The sequence below is a fragment of the Pteronotus mesoamericanus genome, unplaced genomic scaffold (assembly GCF_021234165.1).
Source record: "Pteronotus mesoamericanus isolate MK-2021 breed Mesoamerican mustached bat unplaced genomic scaffold, CSHL_Meso_final scaffold_36, whole genome shotgun sequence".
Taxonomy (NCBI): Eukaryota; Metazoa; Chordata; class Mammalia; order Chiroptera; family Mormoopidae; genus Pteronotus; species Pteronotus mesoamericanus.
This window is the reverse complement of record NW_026555313.1, coordinates 17673352-17686430: the sequence shown is the minus strand read 5'-3', so window position 1 is coordinate 17686430 and position 13079 is coordinate 17673352. Positions and strand designations below refer to the sequence as shown.

Below are 13079 nucleotides of genomic sequence, written 5' to 3'. Positions count from 1 at the left end.
TTTTCTCATTTGTAAAATGGGGATAATAATTAAATCTACCTCATAGGGTTGCGTTGAGGATTAAAAGAACTAATTTATGAATAGTACTTCACATAGTGTTTGTCACATTATAAGTGCTCGTCACATTATAAGTGCTCTCTGCTCCGCTCGATATTACTGTTATTATTTTATAGGGCTAATATCTAAAAGAATTTCCTAAAAACAAATTTTGAGTATTCATTTCTAGGATCATCTCTTTTCCATGTGCATTATGCTTAATTCACACAAAACTAATTGCTACTCTCTCATTTATTCAAATACTGCTACCAATTACATGGCAGGCACTGCTCTAGGTGCTGGGTGTACATCTGTGGGTAGAATGGACACAGGTCCCTGTCCACAAGAAGCCTGTGCATGTGTGGCCTGAAATGCTCACCCATCCTTCCTCTTCTGGGAAATTCCTGTTTGTTTACTAGAAGATCGTTGGCAAGGGCTTCTCTAACTTCCATCATGCAAGGCTAGAGCTCCTTTCCTACAGAACACTATGCATGTGACTATAATGAAGTCATTATAAAGGATTAAAACCTTGGTGTTGACCATCTACATTAGCCTGTGAACCCACTGATAAGAACAGAGTTCATGTTATTCATCCTTGTAACCTTGGCAATGGCTGGGCCCATACCAGCCACTCAGTTTTTACACTGACACTATCTAAATATTATCAATAATTTATATGATTATGTGTTCATCTCTCTGTTGTGCATCTCAGGGTCAAAGGGTCATATCTTACTTATCTCTGTAGCCTCTTTGTTTAGCAATGATGGTGATCAAAAAATATTTGTTAAATGAAGAAATAAATTAATAAATGTATGTGTCTTTCTCTATAATATGAAAAAATTGACAATCAGTGTGACTGAGAAAGACCAGTCAAAATTAGAGAAAAGGCTATCAAGAATTTTTTTCCAAGAAGTTTAGTTTTCACTTTCAAGTATATACTCAGTTATATACTGAGTTAATCTGAACAAAACTGACACACTGTTTATAAACCCAGTTGTTATTAGTGAGTAAATAGGATTTACCTGTGATTAGCAAGTCCAACTGCATATAAATGCTTGATTTTCAAAGGTCTGTGTTTACAAACACAGATCAGTGTAAACACAGACCAGTTCTCCTGATCAGGCTAGACAGGCAGGTCCCAAGCAGGTCCCCAGGTGCACACTGAAACCACCTGGAAGTCTCATACACCAGAGCTGCCTCTCTGACATCTGTTTAAGTAGCACCGTCTACAGTGGACCAGCTTATCTATGGCTTTTAAAAAGATGAGCAGGGAGAGTGAGAGCCACTAGGTTAAACATTTCTCCACCACAAATTCTTTTTCCAAGGTCAGGTCAAAATGCTTTTCAGTTCTAAATGAATAGAAGTTAACTGAGTTTATAACATCAAAGTGAGTGGAGAGGTGGGGGGCTATTTTCATAACTTGTATGGCACTGTTTCACATAGGTCAGGGAAGGAAGCAAAGGGAAACAGAGGGCCAGAGATAAAGCAATTTATGTGACAGAACACTGCCATCTTGGAGTCTACACACTTAGTGGAGATGAGAGACAAATAATCCCCTCAACAAATATGTAAATGAGGACAGTTCAGATATTGATAAGTGCACTGAAAAAGATACAGTAAGATTAATGGAAGAGATTAGTGGAGGTAGGAGGGCTGGTGGTACTGATGGTGCTGCCTTATGCAGGGCAGTGCAGGGAGGATTCATCAAGAAGGTGGTAGAGTTGAGATCTGAGAGAAGGCAGCTGGTAGCAGATCTGGGGGAATAATAATCCAAGCGGAAGAAACATTAAGTGCAATGTTCTTGAGGCAGGGAACAAGCCTGGTGTGTCTGAGGGACAGAAAGAAGCCCTGAGGGTCGTAGAGTTTTCAATGTGGAACAAAGTGGAAGAAAGATGAGGTCAGGAAGGAATGTGAGCTAGCTCAGGTTTAGCGATGTGGTACATGGAAGGGAGTGTAGATTTTTTTCTGGTTGCAATAGGAAGTCATGGGAGGATCTATCTATCTATCTATCTATCTATCTATCTATCTATCTATCTATCTATCTATCATCCTCACCTGAGGATATGTTTATTGACTTTTAGAGAGAAAGGGAGAGAGAGAAACATCTATGTGAGAGAGAAACATTGATCAATTACCTCCTGCATGTACCTTGCGTGGGGATTGTGCTCACAGCCTAGATATGTGCCCTGATCAGGAATGGAGCCTGTGACCTTTTGGTATATGGGACAACACTCCAACAAACCAAGTCACCTGGCTGAGGCCATGGGAGAACTTTAAACATAAGAGTGATGCTTAAGGTCATTCTGATTACTCTGAGTAGGAGAGGTTGAAGGAACCAATGGGAGGCAGGGAGACCAGCTGAGAGGCTGTCTCATTGAGCACGGGGGCAGGATGGTGGCTTGAACTGGGGCATAGTTGGCAGAACTGCCAAGAAGTGGCTGCATTTGGGATAGATTCTGAGGCAGAGTGGACTGGCTCTTGCTGATGGATTGAGTGTGTAGGGTGAGAAAATTTAGTAACCTTGACCCCCACTGTCCTTACCAAAGACTTTGAGGTGGATGGACGCATCCTGTTCTCCAGCCTTGTTCTCGGCGATGCAAACATACTCAGCCTCGTCGTTCTTATCCACCTTCCTGATGGTTAACTCTGAACTGTCGTCACTAAAGAAGTACTTCTCATCTTCCTCATTCTCTATCTGCTCCCCATCCCTACAGGGTACAGAAATGCAAAGTACCATGATTTTGACCACAGAGATGTTTATTTTTAATTAGTCTCTATAAAATGCGGTCTGACCCCATGGGAAAGGCTCAGTCTTCACAGAAAGTTAGGACGCCAAATTTTACTTCCACATTTACCTTTGATTCCTTCATCCAAATCTCTGGTTCTGTCCCAGGGCTGTAAACTGCACCCATAGACATACCAAAGAGGGCCTCTAAGGTCATGCCCCTCTGCCCCACAAACTGAAGATGAAGGAATCTGATGCACAGGACAGAACTGTCCATTCTACACCTGGAGTTGATAACACTTCCAGGCAGTCTATTCCTGTCCCATCGCAATGTCAGCATGGCGCAGGCCCTGTGCTGTCCCCTTCTCCACTAGTCCCTGGTAAAAGGCAGAAGCCAGTGTCTTACTTTGTCCAGCTCATGGTGGGCTCCGGGAAGCCTTCAGCATCGCACACCAGGGTGACGGACTGGCCAAGGTTGGCGGTGGCATTCACTATGCTTTGCCTGGCCTTGACAGTGGGTGGTACTGAAGGAAAGAAAGGCTGTCAGGGGTGCTGTGAAAACCCAGCGGCCTGGCGAAGAAGCACTTCTAGGGAGCCCTAGATCAAGGGTCATAGACTAGGGGTCCAGAATCCCAGGCAGCTGCGGAATTAGTGTAAGGGATCTAAATTCAGGTAGGTACTAAATAATTATTGTAAACTGAATAAATAATCCACTCCATACATGCATTAGTGTTTTATAACAATAGACAGAGTTGGGCAGAAGTAGGTTTATAGGTGGTGTGAGAACGTGAAACACAGTTTATTCTTGTAATATTAGCTATTAATTATTGCATTTATTATCATTATTATTAACCTACTTTTGCACACCCCTGTATAATATTGTTTTTCAGTAATATAGCTTTAGAAGCTATATTAATGCATTTTAACCATTTTAAAATGGTAGTCAATTTAGAGTAACTATTTATCAGTATATATTTTCTCAATCAATGCATACTCAACTTACAACTACAATGGCTGGTTGAACTTAATGTTCAAAAGGAGACCCTTCATACTGGAAAAAGTTGAAACTTCTGATCCTGGTGGTTAAATAGTTAACACCAATTTGAAATGCACCAGCTCACCAAAGAGTGACATTTCTCTGGGGATGTCAAAAACAACTCTGTGCACAAAGTGTTTTACTAAAGGAATGAGAGGGGGGGAGTTTGGCAAAAGTACATACCAACAGCCAAACAATATGACCATGATTTACTTATTTTCTTAGTACTGACATAATAATTTCCTGTAAACATCTTGTAAATGTCAGATCAATATAACGGGTGTGTTTATTTGACACTGCAAATTAAGATTAATAAACCCATGGACCATGACTCTGACCATTCCAAGGCCTGAATTGATTATAGTATTTTCTTTTAACATTGAACTGGGGGACTAACTTCAGAATTATGGTAACATCAAGGACAATGAAGGATGAATAAGAATTCATTAGTAAGCACAGAGAAAGTTTCTAGTGCTTCAAGACAATGAAGGACATTCAAGACCTACACAAAAAGTCCCCATAGTTGAGGGAGACCCAAAAGGCAAGTATATTTACAAAAAAACAAGACAAAACAAAAACAAAAACAAAAAACCAAGCTAGAGGCAATAGGAGGTAGGGGGCATTCCACTGAGACTGATGATTCTATATTTTATAGAACAGAGAGGAGGTTAAAGAGAATGTTTTTTGGGACCAAGGTTGTAGGGATGAAGAGGGTAGAAAGAACAGATCTCCTCACCATTCACAATGACCTGAATGTCCTTGAAGTTGATCTCCCCCCGTGCCAGGATCCTGCCCTCACAGCGGTAAGTGCCCTCATCTGTTTTCTTGATGTTCCGAATCTGCAGGTAGTTGTTGGACAGGACTATGAATCGGACTAGAAGAGACAAAAGGTAGGTTTATCCAAGGATCAGTTAGAGAACTTGTATCTGCAGGTAGGTTGCTGAGCCTTTCCTTTTTCCTAGCTTCCGTCTTATGGGGTGGAGCTTTAAGCTGATATAAGAAAATGTGTCCCTGGCTGTGACATAGAGCCAAGAGTAAAAGTCTACTGTAAATCTGTCTTTTTCTTTGGAGAGAGAGTCAAGTGCCTGAATATACAAGCTATAGACATACACCTAGTCAGGAGCCTGGAATTGCATGTGGTTCTGGGACATTGGAATCTGAGTTTGGATCAAAATGTCTCAGAGGCTTGCAGAGGTGGAAACCCTAGGGGACTTGGTGGCCCAGGGGAAAAGGCAGCTTCCAGAGAATTCAGGTTCTCACCATCTTTTTTCAGGATGACATCTCGACCTTTGTGTTTCCACATGATGGTTGGGGGTAGGGAGCTGACCACATCACACACGATCACTGCATCTTCCCCCTCCCTGAACTCTTGTGGGGTTGGTGCATTCTTGAACATGAGCTTCTCTAGAAAATGAGCAAGAGAAGAGTGAAGCAAAACAGTTGGTTCTCCCACAAAGATCCCTTTTCACTGGAGCCATACTGCCTGGGTTTGAGTTGCAGGCAACTCTTAATCCATACATATAGTGGTACATACATATAGTGGTCAATCCTTGACCCAGTACTTGGTCAAGGATGCCAGGTGGAGCAGCGGGCACAAGTAGGGGAATATGTTGCCAAAATTTGGTAATCAATGTCTGTTCACTGAGTGCTAAATTTATCACACTTGTGTATAAAACACCTATGGAGGGAAAGGAATGTCTTTACTAAGCATCCCTTGCCATGTGGGATGGTGCCACTGAGGCACAATGCATAGGTAGAATGAGTTGGCAGACTGTCCATTCTACAATGAACAGTAGGAGTCATCAATCCTTTCTCTGTTTCCCACTTTGTTTGGTACCCAAATCCAAACTTTCCTACAGCAGAGAGAATGCTGAAGAACAGAACAGGAAAAGAAAAACCCAGTAATGGCAATAAATAATGTGGCAATCAATGCTGTTCCATTTCTTGTCACCCACCATTACACTGGCCAATGAGACAGATGCATGATAACAAGGTAATGAGACACCACTGTCAGACCAGGTATCAGTGGCAGTTAGAGCTGCCTATTCTGAGTGGCACAGAGTATTCAAATAATACCCCCCTATACTCCCTACCGAGCCTTTGGACTCCATTACCAGCAGGGGAGAGTGGAATAAAGGGGGACCATGAATTGTACAACAGTAAGTCAACACTTGCAGAAGGGATGGGGCACCCATAAAAGCTTTCTGGAAACTGTAGTTTGAATTTGGAGAATGGGGGCCAGTGGGAAGTTGCTTTGGCCTGCACAACCCAGGTTGTGAGTTGAGTTGGCCAAGGATCATTTAAGAGCACACTGGAGCTCTTAGCTCAATTCAGAAAAGACTTAGGGTCAAGAAAGAAGGAAAGAAGCCCTGTCAGGCCCTCAGCTTCTCCTCTGTTGCCATTCTACTCTGTCTGATGCCCATGTGTCTTCCTTGCCAAAGGAGAGGACAGGGATATAGAAGGAGAAGGAGGAGGCTCTTACGGAAGATCTTCACGTTGACCGTGGCCTCTGACTCACTGCCATCCTCACCAGTGACCACACACTTGTAAATGCCGGCATCGTCAATGTTGGCATTGTAGATGGTGAGGGTGGAAGAAGAGTCGTCATTCCATACCACTGAGATCCGCTGCTGGTTCGGGGTGAGCTTTTCTCCATTGGGGGAGAACCAGGAGATGTCTTTATCTTTGGCATCCCCTGCCACTAAAGAGGAAGAGATTATTTTCAAACCACAGAAGTTAAAATGACAAAGTCCCCTCCAGGATAATAGTGGGTACTCAGTAAAAGCTACTGAGCAAGAGATCATTGGGTTGGATAATCAGGGAGGGTTGACCATTTACCTTACAGTGTCACTGTAGTTTCTGTGTTTGTTATATACATCATACCACACACAGTGTATGGAAAGAACTCAACAACCACTTATGTTAGTATTTCTCATAGTGGTCCTATCCTTATTGAGGGGAAAGAAGAGATATTTGTTGAGGACCTACTATGTGCCAAGCATTTAGCTAGAAGCTTACTGCCTTACAGATGGGGATAGGGGAGGCAAAAGGAGTTAGTATATTTAGGATTGGAGCTCAAGGGCTTAGCTGGTTTGAGCCAACTGATTCCCTTGTGTTCAAAGTCTTCGATTATGGGCTCCTAAGTGGAAGATGAGACACTGGCTAGTTTAGGAGTGCAGACTCCAACTACTTTTATTTCTGCATCTGTTCACACAAATTGGCATGACTGTCATTCTAGCACCCTCTGCCACAGACAGAGAAATTCATCTCCTTAAATACTGTGAAGAAGGTAACCAGAATCACCCATGTGTCTTTTCCACAGGCACCTTGGAGGGGCAGGTGCTGTTGCTTAGCAGACACTGAGCTGGAACAAGGGCTCTTGGACCTGGTCATGTGGCTTCACCCTGCCTTTCTGCACAATGCCTTCCCCAGCCCACATCATCCAGCCCTGTGCAGATACTTAGTAGGGAAATGAAGCAGTCTTTCTTTTAGGGCCCATCATGTTTTCAATAAATATCACCCTTTGTAAGATGTGCTATGGGCTCCATGGCTGCATCTACAGATCACTTAACTTGCTGTAATGAAGGCAAAGCTGGAGTGAACACACCCGTCGGCCACAAACACACCTTAGCTCGCGCAAATCATGATAGCATTTCAAGGCCCCTCCTTGCTAAAAACTGCTCGCTAAATGTCGCAGTTTACACCTAGTTTAGCTCTTTCCTGGCTCCCCCATGTTCCAAACCCCAGCTGTGTCACTTACATAGAATTCAAAGCCTGATTTGAAGTCTTACCCACCACAGGATATTTCTCAGTAATCATCTAAGCTGTGGAAATGGGGCATAATTTCTAAAGAAAAAAACAAGGACACCAGGTCTGACAAACCCTAGAGCTCTGGTGGGGGCAATGGGACAGAATATTAGAATTCACAATAGATCTGGAAACCCAAAACACATGCCCTCACAGAAAAGAAATACCAGTACTTGATTTTTCTTTCAGGCAAGTTTTTGAGCATGGGTTTTTCTGTTCTGGGAGGAAGCATCATTTCTGTTCTTCGTTGTCATTTACAAAACTCTGGATGTGCACAGGGCAGGGGGTCGGAGCTGACTCACTATTCTGGGAGTTGTGCTACTTTCCTAGGAACATTCCTAGGAACACGCTTAGAGCTCCTCCAACACCAAGAAGTCCAGATGACACATTTCTCTTTGAGAGAGGTGAGAAGAGGGTCTGAGAGCTTCCTTGGCTCTTGAGTCGCGTTATTGACCCTGCAGAAAGTAACACCTTTGGCTCCTCCTTGGCTGGGTTGTGGGGACTGAAATGCAGTGGGGCCTGGGGCACTTGCCTTGGCATAAGAAGAATTTGGACTCTCCAACGCTGATTTCCCCTTGGCTAGGTACAATATCCACCTGCAGAGAAACTGGAAAAGATAAAGTGCAGTTTAAACACACAGTCAAATTCTTGAGAATGAAAACAAGAGCTTTAATTAAAAAGTGAGGTATCCCCGCTCACTTTAAGAAAGAGCAAAGGGGCATAGAAGGTTGTTTGGGTTTTAAGAACTGGTCACCACCAAAGAATCCAAGGTCCTCATGTCGAATCCAGGAGTGCACATGGTCAGACCACTCCCTATGGAGCTGCTGTCCTCTACCACATAGTGCAAGGTCCCCTGGGACATCTGGGAAGACCTCTGCACTAAATGTTTCTGACCCCTCGAGAAGGCTGAGGTCCTACTCCAATCAGCAGCACTTCTGAGATTCACAGAACTAGCAGCCCTACCAGTCGTTTTTGGAAATCACTCCGAAGTGTCCCACCGGCTGTGTAAAGAGGGAAACCTGATACTCCAGAACACTGCACAGGGTCATCTGCCACCCAGGCTTGTCACCAGGCTTAATACTATGGAGGAGGGTTCCATGTGACTATCCATGGATTGGGACACAGGGGATGCCACATGCTCACCTTCCCTCATGACTAGAGGAGCAACACACCTCTTTCCATAGCAGGAGCCAGCATTGAACATCATCGCTCCAATTAGTCAGATACCCTCTGGAATGCTGTGGTCCGTGCCCTGTGGAAATTCCCTGTTGCTTGGCTACCTGCACTGAATTTGTATTTGAACATTCACATGCTCTGTCATTCCACTCTGCTGATAAGACAAAATATATTGCACAGGATTCCAGATTCCTGTATTAATTCAGTTCCTTGTTTACCTGCTCAGAACAGGTGAATGTTCCTCAGGAAAATGTAGTTTTAGAGTAGAAAAGAGATGCTTTTATTCATTTGGATTCAACTTCATTTGGCCTCTTTTCCTCTTAGGTAAAGTAAATCTGAGAGCTAAAGGCTAACAAACGTTTGGTTCAATGCAAGTAGCTTCGTATAGCCGATAGGAAAGAGGGGCCTGGATGAAACAGGCAGGGTAATAGAGACTCAGTGAGCCTTGCCTTAGAACAGCCATTTTCTCTTCACAGAAGAACAGAGGGAATGCCAGTTGCCATGGTGACTGACTTGTAGGCAGAGCTGCTGCAGGTCTCAGTCTGTGTTCCTTTGAGGAAGGGACAGCAGTTGTGCTCAGCCGAACAGACAGATCGAAGGGCCTGAGTGGGGACTATGAAGGGGGGAGCATGGGACACCTCAACTATTGGGGACATAGCCTTCCTAACCAATCTACCAACAGACAAAGCAGAACATGGAAAAACCCAAGCAGAGGCGGCAGAGGGAAAGAGATGGCTTGGAGGAGACAGGAATCCAAGAGGGAAGGAGACGGGGTAAGGGGGAGGAATCATGCACAGGGTCCAGGTGGGGCGTGGATGCTGAACACGCCACAGTTAGAATAAGAGGTGGAAACTCAGAGACCTCCAAACGATGGTTTGGAAGAAACATTATAGTAACCAAGGGGCAGCTGGTCTCTTCCCTCACTTGGTTAGCTGCTGATTACTCATTTGGGGCTCAGGACTGAATTATTCCTGAGAGCAATGAAAGACAATGTCAGACGAGGGCCACTGCATCCATGGCACAAGTGTCATGGGCCGGAGCTGCTTCTCCCATCACTTGTGTCCTGCTGGAGTGAGGTGCCACTCTGTTCTGCATTGATGGAGCCGAAAGGCGTCTCAACCACTGCTTTGTTCCACCTCTTCATTTTCCAGATGAGAAAACTAAGGTAAAGTGATTTCCCTCAAGTCACTTCTAATTAGGGCCAGGGTGGCCCCGGAGCCCAGGCCACCTGGCTTCCAAGTGAGTGCTCTTCCCACACACAATGCCACTTCTGTGAATACAGCATAAAATGTTTCTATTTGGGTTAACAAACCAGAGGAGCAACCTGGCCCTCAAGCCTACCACCTCCTAACAGGCCAGAGTGAGCCCAGAACTCATAGGGCCCACAGTATTTTGGGGAGCACAGGGTCTTACAGAGTGAGCTACAGCAGAGTGCAATCCATCTTAAGGCCAACCAGGACCTTTTCCATCCCTTTCTGTGGCTCACATTTCAAGGTACAGAGAGGCCTATGAAGCCCGGAAGCTGTGCCTAGGCCATCAGTCATCTAAGTGATGGTTCTTTCTGGGGTTCACTGGGGGAATTAGAGGCATGTTTCTGCCAGCAAAGTTCATAGGCCCATGTGCTGAGCATTGGCAGCCAGCTCACAGACGGATCCTGTTACTCTCACAGAACGCTTACTGCTTTAGAAGGATATTCTTATTCCAAGTGAAAAAACAGCCTTCATTTACTCAGCTCTTTTCAAACAGAACATGGCTCTCCAGGGGCAGGAGAACATGGCAAGGCTGAAGAGTTTTCTTACCCAACTGTGGCCAGTAACTTTATCTCTGGGCTGTGGAGAGAAATGCGAAACGAGAATTTCGAAGGGATTCCCACTTAACCAGATCCCATGCACACATTTATCATCACTGGCCTTCTTTAAAGAAGAGAGATCCATTTAGACTCCTGACCTTTTGCACACATGGAAAAGATAGTGAGACTCCTCCTTCAAAACAGCAGAATCAAAGCTGGGCCTGATGAGCCCCAGGCTTTCTGAAAATCAATGCTTGGATGTTTTCCACCATAGTACAATGGCTGGTTATTCTTCCCCTAATGTGAAACCTTGAATTATTAGGTTTAATAATGGTAAGTGGAACTTCTGCTCCAAACTGCAAACTCCTTCCCTCTACTTCCTTTCTTACTGCATTACTTCTTTCATTGTTTCCAATAAAATTCTTAACTTGCACCTTTCTTCAGTTGCATGTATAAGTGAAATTTCCTAACCAGGCATAACTCACATGTTGAAGAAACTTATGAAAACTTTTCTCCCAGAAAAGTATTTCATCTCCTACTTTGCATCAACACTCAATGTTATCTACCTCATCTTAGATGCATTCAAAGACACATCTTACAAATCTAGGTGTTCAGACCTGGGTGGGACCTAGAAGCAGGGCCAAGAGCCCCTCCATTCAGTGTTTTCACTGTCCTTCTAATAAGGACTCATCCCCCAAGGCCTCCTGCAGCCTCTTCACACTTTCTGGTTTACAAAAGCCACTTTCTTATTTAATCTCATGCCTATAGCAATTCTGAAATATAATAAGGCCGATATTGTTTCCACTCTACCAAAGAGGAAATTAAAGCTCAGAGAAATGAAATAACTTGCCCAGGGTAACTCAGCTAATGTGTACTAAAGTGAGATTAAAAGTCATTTAATTCTAATGCATTAGTTCTTCCCCTACACTCCATAACCACTAACCTTCTGTTGCCTCCCAATAGGCTCATTATTATCTATTAGTTACCATTTGCTCTTTCCAGATTAGGGACTAGAAAGAGCAGAGTGTACAGAAACCTTACAATCAAGTTGTTGCCATCATTTCTACCCTGGTTAACTATAACTGGCCTCTTTGCTCACAGATAGTCAGAGCATTATAACATCCCTTTTACAGGTGGGGAAGTGGAGGCTCAGAGCCAAAATTAATTGTAATGGTGGAGTCAAGATTCAAACCTGGGTTGAACGGAGAGCAAAGGCGCAGTCACTTCCCCCACACTATTTTATCCCTGTGAACAGGCAAAAGAAAGTTCTTGAGAATAGAATGACCCCTCCTTTCCTTGTCTTGTTTAGAAAGTAAAATAACCCTGTGGGAAATTTATATGTTTTAAAATATGTTTCTTGTTTAAAGGTCTTAAAAAAATTGATACTATGTTCTGAAAGATAGCCAATTGGTTTATTAGCAAACAGGTTCAGCTGTTGATAGAAGTTTTGTAACTCCCTAGCAGAAACTCTCTAGCAGAAGCAAACTATATAGAGTCTTAGTTGCTAAAGAAAAGATAGTTAACATTTCAGTTTGTAAAAGATGCTAAGGCACTTAACAGAATGGGAGAGAATCTTACCAAGGCAAAGCAAAAGAGAAAAATTATCCTGATTTCAAAAAGGAGTTCATAGATTTCACTTGAGCCAGCAACTTCTTGCAGCAGTTTAATTTTACTGGTGTTCTTTTTAGATTCTAACGTGCTTGTGCAGGTGGGAACTGAGAGTGGAACATGAACCCAGGGTTCTCTTTTGGCTAATTGAAAACACTTTCTTGTTAAACGGTTATAACGACACTGGCTGCTGAGGAAGACAGGGCAGATGTGCAGCAGGCCCAGAGCCAATGCAGGCAGGCCTGAGGAGGGGCCCTGGTCACCGGTTTGAGAGATGGGTGAACTGCAGGGGGTTAATCTGATCAGTGACTATGCATCAGATGAGAGAATATTCTAGAACCTATTCAATAGTGGTTGAGGATTTTTGAAGAAGGCAGCAAAGTGTTGCTATACCTTTATTTTATTGTTCTAAAAATGAGCCTCAAATATGAGTAAAACTGAATGCTAAAGTCGCTTTCATTTGACACACCTGTGGGAAATGCCGACGTTTGAACGAGCACGGTAATAACTTAAGCACTCCCACTTGCCTGCAACAGTTTGTTCTCATTATTAGCAAAGTACTCAAGGGAAAATAAAGGGCAACTTCACTGCTAAAACAACCAATGAAAGTAAATCCAAAAACTCTCCGCAGCACTGCAGGGTGACTACGGCCAAGGACTCCGGCCAGACTGCTGAGCTAGAATCTGAGCTCTGCCACTACTAGCTGTGTTATCTTGGCCAGCCAAGTTATTTAACCTTTGGTGCTCCTGTTTCCTCATCTGTAAAATGGGGAAAACCAGAACCCTCTTCATAAGGCCATTGGAAAGATTAAATGAATTAACATATGTTAAACACTTATAACAGTGTCTGGCACATAATAAACATTTTTTACTGTTGTGTATTATTCTTCTTAATAAACCTAT

General features: G+C 43.6%; 1 protein-coding gene across 17 annotated transcripts in view; it reads right to left on the bottom strand.

The window, feature by feature from the left end:
- NCAM1 (neural cell adhesion molecule 1) overlaps nt 1–13079 on the bottom strand; it is a 316687-nt gene that overhangs the window by 56589 nt on the left and 247019 nt on the right. For all 17 annotated transcript variants that reach the window (XM_054592465.1, XM_054592471.1, XM_054592467.1 and 14 more), the window contains exons 2-7: nt 8137–8211; nt 6280–6498; nt 5058–5201; nt 4534–4671; nt 3168–3285; nt 2578–2744 (exon numbers count right to left, since the gene is read on the bottom strand). In XM_054592465.1, coding sequence (XP_054448440.1) covers nt 2578–2744; nt 3168–3285; nt 4534–4671; nt 5058–5201; nt 6280–6498; nt 8137–8211 — 861 coding nt within the window. The remainder of the gene's footprint in view (nt 1–2577; nt 2745–3167; nt 3286–4533; nt 4672–5057; nt 5202–6279; nt 6499–8136; nt 8212–13079) is intronic.